This window comes from Brassica napus, chromosome C9 (genome assembly GCF_020379485.1).
Source record: "Brassica napus cultivar Da-Ae chromosome C9, Da-Ae, whole genome shotgun sequence".
In the NCBI taxonomy this organism is placed as follows: Eukaryota; Viridiplantae; Streptophyta; class Magnoliopsida; order Brassicales; family Brassicaceae; genus Brassica; species Brassica napus.
In genome coordinates this window covers 5,091,477-5,106,129 of record NC_063452.1, presented here as the reverse complement: position 1 = coordinate 5,106,129, position 14,653 = coordinate 5,091,477, and the positions used below count along the sequence as shown (strand labels likewise).

Genomic DNA, 14,653 nt, shown 5'->3' with positions numbered 1-14,653 from the left:
ATGTACTGTTGAATGCATGTTTTTGTTATTTTCGTGTTTCTCTCGGATATGCCATGTGAAATGGTATAAGACTATAGAGCATGAAAACTTCTTCAATGGTGAGAGACTCATAATAAGTATCTAACCAAATGCAATATTAGTTTTAATTAAAATTTTGATCATCTAATTATTATTTTTTTTAACCTAAATCAATATGACATGTGTAGATGAATTTCTCAAAAAAAAAAAGAGTTTACATATCTAATTTTAAAAACTTTTTTTTAGCATTTCTACATCATTTTTGTGAAATTCTACATCATTTTCCTTCTTTTCAATATTTTTCTTTTTTCACGTTGGATATAAATCTTATAAAATACTCCTAATGTGGGATGTTCTAGCTCATTATGAGTTTTATATAGATTTTTATTAGGATGTTTTATCATTAAACAAAACATTTCCACAGAAAATCCACTAGTAGAAATCTACCGCATAGCCACTACAACACCGTGGCTATGAAAAAAAAGTCACGCTTCTAGATCAAAAATTTACCGTGGCTAAAAAAACCCGTAGCTAAACGTGGCTATCAGCCACGATTTTACCACGATACTTTCGTGACTATCCTAGCTACGATTTTGCCACAGATTAACCGTGGAAAGGTATAGCCACTATTTTGTAACAGTTTTGTTGTGGCTATTAAGAATAAAAAATTAAAAAAATAAAATAAAAAATGAAATGGACATTTAATAATATATAATAAAATACAAACAATATATATAAAATACAATAAATCCGGCAAATCCTGACGTCCTCGTCTGACCACCTCCGATGGTGTCTCCGGATTCTTGTCTTCTCCGCCTTTCTCTTCTTCTTCTTGCTCAGCACCACCGGACCACGACAGCACGCACTACCGCACCATTCCTCCGGTGATAGCCCACCCATCCGCGTCTCCGGTGATAGTCGTGCCACTCCACCACCAACCAAACCACCAGGAGATCTTCTGCCTCCTCCACCGCACTCTGTCGCCGTCTCGTGTCCTCCTCGCCATCTATCTTCTCACCCTTCTCCATTCGTAGCGGTCGTCTGTGTAAAAAAGAAAAAATTAAATCTTTTGAAAAACAGAAGAAACCCTAGAGAAATTACAGATTAGAAATTTGAGTTTGTGAGAAGGGATTTGTGTACCTTCATTCGTGTTGATTTGTTGATGAAATCGGTTACGACGAAGAGCTTAAGACCAGAGTCACCATTCACGGCGAGTAACCCTTCACATCGAGTCACTTCTTCTGCGACCATCATCATCACCCTCCACGGAGACTCTCTTCTTCTGCGACCTTCATTATCATCATAATCACCCTTAACCGCAAGTTAATTTGTGTGCAAGAGGAGGGGAAGAAACGTGAAAGAAGAGGGGAAGGAGACCTGAAAGAGAGGATTGAATTGTGTGGTGCTAGATCTGTCTGGCCAATGACAAAGAAACACAAAAAGAATCAATCTAGACCACCGATTAATTGTAACCAATGGTTAGATTTGCTATCCGAACACTCTTGTTTTTCACCAATAAGAAACTAGGGCGGAGATTGTTATTTACATTTGTTTTAGTTTTATATAGAGTGTTATGAAGTGTTAGAGATTAAAGTTTAAGGATTACAAAATTTAAGTGTTAAAGATTATATAATAATTAATAGTTGGTGATTTAGTTTATAATAAAAATTGAGGTTTAAATCTTTTTTAAAAAATTGTTTATAAAATTTGGAAAATATAAAGTTTGGAGTTTGTGTTTCAAAAAGAAAAAACTTGGAGTTTAGAGTTAATTAATTAATATATGGTTAAGTTTAAAGTTTGGAGTTTGAAGAATATGATTACATTTATAAATGTCAAAGTTAAATAATTGAAAGTATGTATGTGTTAGGAAATTTGAAATATATAAGGTTTTAGGTTTAGAGTTTAAAAGATATATGGTTATATTTAAGAGTTGGACTATGAAAAATTATATATAATTTACAATGTTAAATTTATATAATGGAAAGTATAAATGTTTTGGAGTTTATAGTATATAAAGTTTGGGTTTAGATTCAACGGTTAATGGTTTAATGTATGATATAGGATTTGGATATAATGTATTTGCTGTTGTAGAGTTTATTATTAAAATTTAGAGTTTAACATTGAAATTTATTTGTAGCTTAAATATATTAGAGTTTGTGATTTAAATTATATGATTGAAAAAACTGGATATATAGTTTTATATGTATGTTTAAATTTATGGTTTAGGGTATAGAATTGGAGGTTTGAATTAGGGTTTGTACACTGCCATGACAAAAAAGTAGCTATACAGTGACTAATAATATAGCTACTGAAACAATAGTGGCTATAACCGTGGCTATGTCTCTTTCCACGAAAACTTTGTAGCTAAATCGTGGCTAGCGTAGTCACTTTCTTGCTTCGTGGCTATTATGTAGCTTTTTTTTTGGGTTAATCGTGGCTAATTGTTAACCGTGGCTAATTCGTGACTGAGTCCTGCCTTTCTTTTTATAGCCATGGTTTTACAGTGGCACTACCGTGACTATGCGGTAGATTTTTACGTGATGATCACTGAAACAAGCATTTCCACAAATTAAATACATTATAAGAAAGATTTATCAAAATTTTGTTTCTGTGATAAAAATATATCATGCTACTTGACTATAATTATAAAATTAAAATAGAAAAAAGTATAGTATGCAACTGTTTATATAAGTTTTGTAATTTTATTTATACTTGGATAAAATGGCCTGGTCTTTTATGTGGACCTGTATATTTTCAAAACCTTTATCATGGAATTTACTCCATAATATAATGTAAACTCGACCAACAAGAGTTCGTTGGCAACAACCAGCAGCAAAAATTCAAGATTCACAAAAGAATCATAGCAACTTTTATATATCGAACATTCTTACCAAATAATTCATTTTTGTTTGTTAATGGATACAGACTGTACAGTTCTGCTTTAGAAAATAAAAGTGTTGCTAACTAATCGATATTACATGTGTTTATATAATGATTTATAGGTGGATGTTGGGGATTAAAACCTTGTGAGGACATCTACCAAAAGCCGTAGTTCAATGATTAACAAAGTTATATATATATAAAGATAAATTAATTATTGGAGTAATACCTACGACTCTATATATATATCGACGCAACCACCATGAATATGAAAATGCGAAAGTCTGTTAATTAGAGAGGTGTTGTTCACAAGGAGGACCACGGGGCTTGTTACTCTCTAGCTAGTCGAAAAGTGTAATTTATTTAAGTATTTTACAAGTCATTCCCACCAAACACTTCCAAAAATATATATAAGAAATAGCTGACTAATAATACAATAAAATGACAAAGCATGGACTTAATATGTCAAATAAACATACGTAATGAAACGAAAACTGCGAAATGAAACTATAAAATGTAATATACAAAAATACCTTCTCATATTCAAAACACAGTTTTACAAGTTTTGTTTAATCATGCAGTTCTATATATATATAATATGATTCATTATACAAAAGAAAAAGGCCATACGCAGAAGACTAATGACGTAATTAACATGAAATCCTCTAAAAAAGAAAAGCCTCAAAAGTTACAAAGGGACAATGGTGTAAGTATAGACTCTAATATGGGCCTCGACAATACAAGCCCAAACCAAAGTCACAAGAGTCCACAACCCAAAACGACTGTTCATCATCATCCTCGACAAAGAGAGTCTCTAGCTGTATGTACGGCAAAGTTAAAGCTGAAAACGACAACGACAGAACCTCTCCTACAGAACAGATTTGAATCTCTTTCATCTCTAATTATGGCTTAATCATCTTGAAAGCTGTATAGGGCAACACTCTAGAATGTTCTGATAGGACTATATATACTTTTGTAACCTTATCTTGTAAATCTTAAGTTGAAAGTATTTTACAGTCAAAACCTCTGTTCTTGAAACTTCTACATGGTATCAGAGGAAAAGCAGGCATTAGAAAACCAAATGCTCGGTATGCTCTGCTTGCTCCTCGGTACTCAACAGAAATACCAAAAAATATTGAGACTGCAATGAAACATCCAGGCTGGAACGGTGCAGTAGCTACTGAGATGGATAAAATACACATGCTTCACACTTAGGAGCTAGTTGAGCCAACACCAGATATGAACATCATCAATAGTAGATGGGTCTTCACTGTCAAGCTGAATCCTGATGGTACAGTTAAGTCTCTACGTGCAAGACTGGTTGGGAAAAGTTTTGAATAGGAAGAGGGACTGGACTACTTGGAGACATTTAGCCCTGTTGTTCGGACCTCCACCATACGGTTAATGCTTGATGTTGCAACAGCTAAAGACTGGCCTATAAAACAGTTAGATGTGTCAAGTGCCTTCTTACGGCGAGTTATCTGAGCCGGTATACATGTATCAACCTCCAGGATTTGTTGATCCGGGAAAACCAAATCATGTGTGTCGGTTAACTAAAGCTCTCTATGGCCTTAAACAGACACCTAGAGCCTGGTTTGATACATTTAGCAACTTCTTGATTGATTTTGGTTTCAGTTGCAATAAATCTGATCCGTCTCTCTTCAGCTATCATCATCAAAACAAGACGCTGGTGATGCTTCTCTTTGTAGATGACATCCTTCTCACAGGAAGTGATGATGCCTTGCTACAGACGCTTCTCCAAGCTCTTAACAGTCGGTTTGCCATGAAGGATCTTGGCAATCCAGAGTACTTCTTAGGCATCGAAATGGTCTCTCACTCAGATGGTCTCTTCCTGCACCAACAAGCTTATGTCAAAGACATTTTACATCAGGCGGCCATGTCGGAATATAACCCAATGCCTACCCCGTTGCCACAGAGAATTGATAACTACGATCATGCTCCCTTTCTGGAACCAACCTATTTCAGAAGTCTTGCAGGCAAGTTGCAGTATCTCACGATAACAAGACCGGACATTCAGTTCGCAGTGAACTTCATTTGTCAAAGAATGCACTGTTCGACTATGACTGACTTTGGAATGTTGAAAAGAATCCTACGATATCTGAAAGGAACGCAAGGTTTGGGACTTCACATAAAGAAAAGCTCGAGTTTAACGATGATTGTGTTCTGCGACAGTGACTGGGCCGGCTGCAAGGAGACCAGACGCTCTACAACTGGCTTCTGCACTCTGTTGGGTCCTAACCTCATCTCTTGGTCAGCTAAAAGACAACCCACAGTCTCTCGCTCTTCGACCGAAACAGAGTATAGAGCCCTCACTGCAAGGGCTCAGGAAACAACATGGATCTCCTATCTTCTTCGTGACTTAGGAGTTCCACAACTTGAATCAACAAGGCTGTTCTGTGACAACCTCTCAGCTGTGTATCTCAGCACAAACCCTGCTCTCCACAGCCGCACTAAACACTTTGACACTGACTATCAATACATTCGTGAACAAGTTGCTCTCGGTCTGATTGAGACACAACACATTCCAGCATCTCTCCAGCTTGCTGATATATTTACGAAGCCTTTGCCAAGGGGAGAGTTCTTACACTTGAGGAACAAACTTGGTGTTCTTGCTGCACCAAACACAAGTTTGAGGGGGAATGTAAGTGTAGACTCTAATATGGGCCTCGACAATACAAGCCCAAACCAAAGTCACAAGAGTCCACAACCCAAAACGACTGTTCATCATCATCCTCGACAAAGAGAGTCTCTAGCTGTATGTACGGCAAAGTTAAAGCTGAAGACGACATAACCTCTCTTACAGAACAGATTTGAATCTCTTTCATATCTAATTATAGCTTAATCATCTTGACAGCTGTATAGGGCAACACTCTATAATGTTCTGATAGGACTATATATACTCTTGTAACCTCATTTTGTAAATCTTAAGTTGAAAGTATTTTACAGTCAAAACCTCTATTCTTGAAACTTCTACAAATGAGAGCCAAGGTTTTAAATGTTTTTTATAATGAAAAATAAACATCTCTAAATTAAACGACTTCAAAAACTTATCAGCACAACCAATTAGACGATCAATCACATTTTTCATAACCGATAATCAGGACCGTCTCAAATTAATTTTAGACCCTGTTTAAAAAAAATATTAATCGTACATTTTATCAAGTAATTTTAAAATTTAATAACTTTGTCTATTTTTTTTAATTATAAGCTCTAAATTTAGCATTATATCTAAAATTTTAAAGTTTCTTACCATAATTTATCTATATATTTTAAAAAATTCTTAAACTTTTTATTTTTATATTTCGGGGTCCTGTTCGACCGCTCCACTTGCGTGTGGTGTTAGACGGCCCCGCCGATAATCATATAAAACTATTAACATACCTCAATTCAATATGGGCCGCATTGGATTTTCTTTAGTTGAACATCAAGTTTGTACTGGATCTGATGTGCCCGGGACGTTCCGACCCGCATATGAATGAAAGAAAATGTATATACTCTTCTCTACTCTTGTTCCAAAATAACTTAACTCATGAGGCTAACTTTTTTTTTCCTTAATCACGGGTTATCTGGATCAAAGTTAAGTAATGTCCTAAGGAAGATATTACTGACGGCTAATCTGACCTCTAATTTTCTAATGAAACATAATACATGACTTCATTTTCATCGGGTTATCTAACTTAGTTATAAGTCTCAGGCTATGAATTAATGATTAACCAAAGGTTGAGAAAAACAAAACAATAAAGATGATAGAATTGCAACTGATTTAATTATCATGTAAAATAAATGTCTTGCTGACAAAATTTAACAAAACAAATTGTAACAGAAAGTGAAATAATAAAAATGGCAGCAGTATAATATATTTTTTTTGGGACAACGGCAGCAGTATAATATGATATGAAACTATGCTTCAGAAAGAATTTAATGCGAATGAAGAGCCGGATGTTGCTCATGCATGCGGTACCCAAACGGCTTCATGGTTCATATTTTTAACACTTGTCACGCATTAGTTACTCTACCGACTCATACTCTACTGACTCACAGACTTGCTATTAAACTCCATTTCTTACCGTTTGTTGATAAAACAGAACCCAAAAATAATTCAAATACTAAAAGAAAAAAAAAAAAAAAACAGAACCAAGAAACATACCAGAAAAGAGTTGTTTCATCAAACAAACTGATCACATATCAGAAACAAGAAAGCAAGACACTAAAGAAAATATATAAAGAAGATTGAAACATCATCGAAAAAGAATAGAAAAATCTTTAAAAGACAAACTTATCAAAAAAAAAAAATCTTTAAAGACAAGACTTCTTCAAGATACATAGCAACATGACGGACGCCCACACTGCCCGGACGATCGTTGGAATCATCGGTAAGTCCTCACAAAATTTAATCAAACATACATTTCATAGTGCAATCAACAAAACAAACCTTGCTAATTAATTAAAAAGAAGTAATTTTATTAACTTTATTAATTATTTTTGGCGTTATCATATATATGTTCAGGAAACGTGATCTCTTTCGGCTTGTTCTGCTCTCCAATGTAAGCACATACTAGATATTCTTTGTTTTTGCATGTTGTTATAAATCAGTACATGCAATGAAATATATTTTATATACTATATGTGAAATTAACTATGCAGACCAACGATGATAAAGATATGGAAGATGAAGTCAGTGTCGGAGTTTAAGCCAGATCCGTACCTAGCCACGGTTTTAAACTGCATGATGTGGAGTTTTTATGGACTTCCTTTTGTCCATCCCGATAGTCTCCTCGTCATTACCATTAATGGAACTGGTCTTTTCATGGAACTCTTTTATGTCACCATCTTCTTCATCTTCGCTACCTCAGCTATCCGCGTAAGTTTCTAGTTCCTTAATGTGAATACGCATGCATGCATGCACGATAATGCTTTTTTTTTTTGTAACCATGAAAGATTTGAGATCGTTATTAGATGTCTTACATCATAGGTTATAAGGGTCATTGGGCAATATATAAGTGATATGGCAAACCTATCTACTCTAGAACTAATTTACAGGTGGGAGTTAGATTCATTACTGATAATGGTTTCCAATAAGCGTATTTGATTTTTATACAGAGAAAGATCACAATAGCTATGGTGGTTGAGTTGATATTCATGTCAGTGGTGATCTTCTGCACATTGTACTGTTTGCATACAACAAAACAAAGATCTATGCTTATTGGGATCATGTGCATTGTTTTCAATGTTGTCATGTATGCTTCTCCTCTAACCGTGATGGTAAGCTATTATTCTTATTCATTTCTCGATAATATTAACTAATGTTCTATCCAAAGTGCGATCACCTTAACTGGTTAATGATTTGACTAATGAGATCATACAGAAGATTTGAAACCAACATACTAGCATGAATGAGCTAGAGTTAGAATAATCATGAACAAGACTACAAGAGTCTAGATTAATCACGGATATGCCAAGAAACGGTTTCTATCATTTTTCTTCTTCTTTGTTGTGAACTAACATTTAATGTGTTTAATTAATGTGGGAACAGAGACTTGTGATAAAGACAAAGAGCGTGAAGTACATGCCGTTCTTCCTGTCACTAGCCAGCTTCATGAACGGAGTCGTTTGGGTCATTTATGCATGTCTTAAATTCGACCCATATATTTTGGTAAACTTCCTTTTTCACCCCTATAATATGTTCAACTCAATTGGTATAATCTTTTTATAGGCACTAATATTGTTTCATGAAAAACAGATACCAAATGGCCTTGGATCCCTATCCGGATTAGCACAACTTATATTATACGCAACTTACTATAGAACAACTAACTGGAACGATGAAGATGGAGATAAAGAAAAGCGGTTTACTAATGCTGAAATCGAGCTTGACCGAGCTTGACACTTGCAGCTATGGATGGTAATGTCCAGCTTCATCGTTAGGTTAAGAATAAGAATCAGAAGAGATGCTAATGAAGATACATAGATGAAGACGAGGAAGCTCCGAAGTTGTTAGCTTTTCTTGAGTAGGAAGAAAGAAAAGGGATTTCACTTTTTTTTCTTGTTGGTTGGAAACTAAAATGATAATAATTTTGGCAAGTTGAATCTACGTAATTTGTTACAGTTATAGTAGTTTTATTAGATTATTTTGCAACATTTATGGAAGCTACCATAAGAAACTAGCATGTAATGATTCTTGCTGCTCCTTGTGTAATAAAAGTTTCAATATACTACTTAATAAGGTAAGCAACCAAATGACTGAGCTTACTTGTGTAACAAGGGTTTGATTTATAACTATTATTAAATTAAGGTACGTAGGTATGAGTTTCTTACAAGCAAACATAATTAAGTATTTGAGTTTCCTAGTTCCCTTCTTGTCCGATATGTTGATGCTGTGATTCTTCTTGAATCTCTGTGATCTCCAATCTTCCTGATCCATCGCCACCAGATTCAGAGAACTTAGTGACCTTCTGTAACTCGTCGCTCACACCTGACTGGTCATCACTAGCAGCAGCTACTACTTCTTGGTCTATCTTAGCTTGTGGCTTAGGACGGCGAATGGCCTCGGCTGCTTCCGGCATAACAACTGGAGGTGGTTGCGGAGGAACCCATGATCGCTGCTTCTGGATAGCTGCTGGTTCCGTTGTACTTGTTTCGTTTCGGATACCAATGGAACGTGCCGTTGTTGTCTCATAACCGAAATCAGCAGATCTAGGGTTCTTCTGTTGCCACCATGGACCGTTGGAACTCTCGTCTTGAGGCGGTTGACCATAGTCCCATGGCTGATAAATAGTAAGAGATCATGTGTAATCAAATCAGACCAAGATTCATCACAAAGAATGTTTGTTTTAGATCAAAATTAAGTTTGTACCTTAGCTTTAGGAGCGATGCGAGGATTTGGTAGCTGTTGGTTTGGATTGGGTGGCATGTCGTTAATCTCCTGTGTTTCAGTGAAAGTGAGATCATTTACAGGTGAGTCTAAAAATGGTGCCAAAAGAAAAAAATGGTTTTCAGTTTACCCTAATGTTTGAAGGCTTCTCTCCTCTCTGGATCATAGACATTATCTGCAACATCACCAGTTTTCAACACAATGTTAGTAAAGATTCATTATAAACGCAGCGAACTTTATAGGTTTCAGAACATTACATCCATGTATGACTTTGGATGAGGGGGCTGAGAAGAATCAGCTGGTGGCGCAGGAGGTGAAGTAGACCGTGCTGTTATTATTAATTAGTTAGAGAGAACCAACCTAATAAAATGTAACAGAACAAAACGCACACTGAGCCAGAGAGAGGAGGTAACCTGAACGCGTGTCATAATCAACGTTGCTGCCATTTGCATAGGGTCTCTGCATCACATATCAACGTTCTAAAATGTTACCAAAAGAGACTACACTATCAGGGTTCAAGTAGAGATCATTCTTCTCTTTGGGGTGTTTTTGGTTTCAGATTCTCTTTCTATTCACTAATGCTCAATAAATAAGTTGTTTTGGGTTTTATTTCTGTTTGTGGATCATTTACTCTATGCATCAAAGATTATTGCAAAACACTTCGACCTTAAACTCACCCTTTCTGCCGGAGTTTTGGCCAAACCACTATAGACCTCTTGGTTAGCTGAATAAACTTTGGGGAGGTTGTTGGAGTTCCCTGAAAGTAAGAAGTAAAAACAGAGGATTACTCTTTAGAACAAGAAGCTTTGACAGTGGCTCTTAAGATCAACCAGAGGCAACTAGAACCTATATGGCTCTTGATAGGAATTAAGTTGTAACTTTTCAAAATTAAGATATGAGTCTGAATACAAAAAAAAAAAAGCTTGAACACTTTACTTTCGAGATAACGGATATTATTGCTCAAGGACTTCATTTCTTGTACTTGGACGCCTAAGAGTTGCATCAACTCCTCAAAATTCTTCCTCTCTGACAGCAAGAAACAATGAACAAATTTCGTTTCAGTGGGAAAGGAAGAAACAAGAGTAGAAGTAGTTACAGAAAGAAAGAGAAAAGAACTAACATCTACCTTCACTCTTGGCTTTCATCATTTCCTGACTAACCCTGGCTACATCAGAAGCAGCCGCCGAAGCAGCTTTGGCTGCAGCTACTGCCTCTTCAGCTAAGCCAGGTTTTGCATCAGCTTTCTCCAGAGGATCGCTTTCTTCTTCCGACATAATCTTGCGGACCCACGATTTTAGTCTGGGGATAAGAGATCTCTGAAAAAAGAACGAATCTCTCTTCAGTATGATCTTGATTTTGTACAAGGAAACTAATACTACAAACTTGCATTCCACATGGAGCAATCAGTAAATTCCAGAAAGGAAGAAACAGGTTTCCAACACCCTAATAATCCAGATTGAAATGCGTTGGTGGTCAAGTCAAAATGGAGAATTGAATTACAAATGTGTTACCATTCATTTATAGTTATGGCCTAACCATCTTAATTCCTTACTCTGCATATAAATGGACATAAGAGAGAGGGGTGTGAGGTCAACGGTACCTTGACAAAAACAGCGGTTCCGGCACCAGAAGCGGCTAATACTCCAACAGCAAGAAGAGCATGGTACCAGCGAAAGCGAGAGAGCAAACTTGGAGGCGGAATCATAACAACGGGAGGAGGAGCAGGCTGCATGGCTTGCATCTGCCCTTGTGGCTGAACATTAGACACTGCATCTGTTTGTAACATAAAAATTTCATAAAGGCAAGTCCACCAAAAGGTACCAACACATGTCTAGCTAGCTTATGTACCTTGACTGGTAACTGTAGTCTGCGGACTTGGTGGTGGGTCCTATGATCAAGAGATGGAGCAGGTAAAATATTATTCCATATGATCAAAACAAGAACAAGTAAAGAAGAGAGAGAGAGCTTTACAGGGACACGGCGGAAAGCTTCGTCAATCTCTTCCTTGGTGAGACCTTTCCTCTCCAGAAACGATCTTCTGTGAATCACAGGAGACCCTCTAACTCTCGGGTGGGAAAGGAACTTGATAGCGTTCTGAATCTGATCCTCCCGTATCGGTTCAGAGTTCTTAAACACAGACTCCAGCTTTGCAGTTTCGCTACCTTGCTGAACCTCGTTCGCAGCCTCTGTACCAACAACACACGTGTCAACAACACAAGAAAGGCTCAACCTTTTCTAGGTTTACACACTTTCGCAACTCGTTCAATTGTAAATAGTTTTCGTGGGATCGAACCTGAAATCGAGGAGTTTTCATGGGGCGGAGAAGGAGGAAAATCGGAGGGAGGTTGGGTCTGCTGATGAGTTGCCATATCAGCAGCTCACCGACTTTCAGCGAATCCAAATCCAAGTGACAAAGAAGAAGAAGAGACGAGTGATGGATGAGAGAAGCGATCTTCTCCTCTTCAGAGAAGAAGAACAATAAGACAAAAAAAGGCGATGATGATTGATGAATTGATGATTAATCACCGAGGCGTTGCTCATATCCAGAGGCCTCAGACTTGATGGGCCTCAGATCATATGGGCCTCGAAAAATTTCTTATATACTCTTTAAGAATAATTAATTGACAGCATTCTAAATAATAAACCTTTGCCTATGTGTTATTGTCATTACTTATCTGTCATCATGAGAGCTCTTCTCATAGCATTTAGTGAATAACCCTTGCTTGCCTAGACTAATTACATATAGTGCCATTGGACATTTAAGTTTCATGTTTATGCATAATATAATTGGTTTTGATGGATTATACATATATCTCTTATTTTCATGCGAGTTTTGAAAATGTATTTACTGTTTTCATGCTTATATCTTCTCATTCTTTCTTGGTTGTATCTTTTTTTTGCAACCTAACAATAGTAGTCAACTGTATTGTAATCATTATCGCATTGTAAACAAGTTTTTATTTCATATATTTCTTATTGGATGATTTACATTCTACAAAATATAATATTGGTGTATGAGTTTTATATGGAGTGATAACACATATCGTACTTTGAAAAAAATAGGACCATATATTGATCAACGTTGTAGAAAGTTGCTATATTTCTAATAAACTATAGTTTACTACATAAATATAATGCATAATCTAACTTCTTTTTTAATGGAATACGTACTATGTAAGCGCATAGTTTAAATATTATATATAATATAATGCATAATCTAATCCTTTTTAATCTTATATGTACTAGGTGGTGCCCAAACAAATTTAGGGACTATATATAAGACAATTTTTCAATGCAATTTGATAATATTTGCCCAATATTTCAAATCATTGAATGTATAAATTAATTGCCATATATATTGGGCATTCGAAAAATTATTTCTTGATTCACACTAGAACGCGGAAGATCGACATTGAATGCCATATATATTGGGCAAATATTATTAAATTTATTTACTTTCCATTATATATTCACAAATTAGCATTCGAAAAATTATTATAGAAAAGTTTTGACTCAGACCAGTATTCGTATGGAAATTAGAACAATTTGTGCTACAATTATTTATTAATTTAAATTTTTATACAAATTCTATTCAATTCCTTAGATTAAGCACCAAGATTCTGAAATTAAGGACTCAACCCATCACAACACGTCAATCTGGTTATATTCGATCAAGTTAATTTACAAAGTTAATTTTGTTTCCTATATGTTGATTTCTTAATTATATTACTTTCCATAATTTTAAAATTGGCAGCTAAAAGTTAGAGATTAATTCGATTTGATTTAGGCGAGATAATACTATTTTCTCTCTAATCTTTCATAAGCAAAACCTTATAAGTGATCCCTGTATATAACATTAGACTGAAATTCATCCACATCAAAACATACTATTTTTCTACATATAAAAAAAAATTCATGAATTTCGTCTTTGATTTTGCTTACATTGTTTTTTTTATCATGATAAGGTTGATTAAAGAATGTGATTAACAATGATGAGTTTCAAAAATTATTTTTGAACCTAACGATGTTCCAGAAATCGATGTTTTCAGAAAGAGGTATAACATTTCGTTTATTGAATTTGGTAAATATATGTGTTTAGTTTGGTAAGTTGATACTTTGTTATGGCTTTCTATAGAATTGCAAACCACGAGTTCTGAAGACACTTCTAACAGTAGTTGTGGTTTTATCAATTTTTTATTTGTTTCTTTATAAATTTGTTTCTTTCATATTTTATTATTCTGTTGCATATGTTTCATTTTATTTTATATTCATAATTTATATTATTGAAAACAATAATGCTCTTGCTTTTTTTTTCATCTTAAATTCATAATAAATTTATATACGTCTTTACTTACTCTTTTAGATGTATTTCCATAAAATATAATTAAAATACCTCAATAAATTAGTCTATATAGTTTTAAAGTTATAATCTTTTTTAATCCATCACTCCGCGCAAGGCGCGGATTACTAGCTAGTTAGTAGATTAACCGGTAATCTAGTAATTAGAAAAGCGGATCATATACTATATACTATATATGATCCGCTCTTCTTGGATCGCAGCGTGCAATGAGCAAAACACTCTCCCAGCTACTGGTCTTAGAATTTGTTTTTATACCTATAATCAATACATAACTAAGTGATTGAAGATGACATGTGTGTGAATCACAAAACATAAACCTACCACTTTTTTTTTTTTTTTGAAACACAAACCTACCACCTTTACTTTGCCATTTTCTTATATAACTATGATGATGCTTTTTTTTCCAATTAATATAAACTATAAAGAGATTAGATGTTCTAATAGGTCATCATAACACTATTTTTAGGATATTCTTTTTATATGTAAATTTTAAAAATGGGATC

General features: G+C 35.1%; 2 protein-coding genes and 1 long non-coding RNA gene across 4 annotated transcripts; 1 reads left to right on the top strand and 2 right to left on the bottom strand.

Moving 5' to 3' along the window:
* Positions 1–700: 700 nt before the first annotated feature.
* Positions 701–2,359, bottom strand: LOC111206048. Its single transcript, XR_002658327.2, has 2 exons — positions 1,159–2,359; positions 701–1,059 (listed from the first exon to the last, which is right to left on the bottom strand). It is a non-coding gene; the product is annotated as an uncharacterized LOC111206048 (long non-coding RNA).
* A 4,655-nt stretch (positions 2,360–7,014) lies between these two features.
* Positions 7,015–9,136, top strand: LOC106401542 (bidirectional sugar transporter SWEET5). Its single transcript, XM_013842075.2, has 6 exons — positions 7,015–7,292; positions 7,427–7,463; positions 7,564–7,780; positions 8,020–8,181; positions 8,453–8,572; positions 8,660–9,136. Exons 1-6 carry the CDS (start codon positions 7,250–7,252, stop codon positions 8,801–8,803), a joined length of 723 nt encoding a protein of 240 aa, XP_013697529.1. The 5' UTR covers positions 7,015–7,249; the 3' UTR covers positions 8,804–9,136.
* A 33-nt stretch (positions 9,137–9,169) lies between these two features.
* On the bottom strand, positions 9,170–12,338 carry LOC106406500 (peroxisomal membrane protein PEX14-like). 2 transcript variants are annotated; one of them, XM_013847180.3, is made up of 12 exons: positions 12,084–12,338; positions 11,762–11,976; positions 11,639–11,678; positions 11,391–11,563; positions 10,917–11,106; positions 10,727–10,816; positions 10,468–10,547; positions 10,204–10,249; positions 10,048–10,118; positions 9,921–9,965; positions 9,773–9,841; positions 9,170–9,683 (listed from the first exon to the last, which is right to left on the bottom strand). In XM_013847180.3, the coding sequence occupies exons 1-12, from the start codon at positions 12,157–12,159 to the stop codon at positions 9,264–9,266; spliced, it is 1,515 nt and encodes a 504-aa protein (XP_013702634.2). In that variant the 5' UTR covers positions 12,160–12,338; the 3' UTR covers positions 9,170–9,263. The 2 variants fall into 2 exon arrangements, with proteins under 2 accessions (XP_013702634.2, XP_048625761.1); XM_048769804.1 differs by having other exon boundaries at positions 11,391–11,560.
* Positions 12,339–14,653: the final 2,315 nt, after the last annotated feature.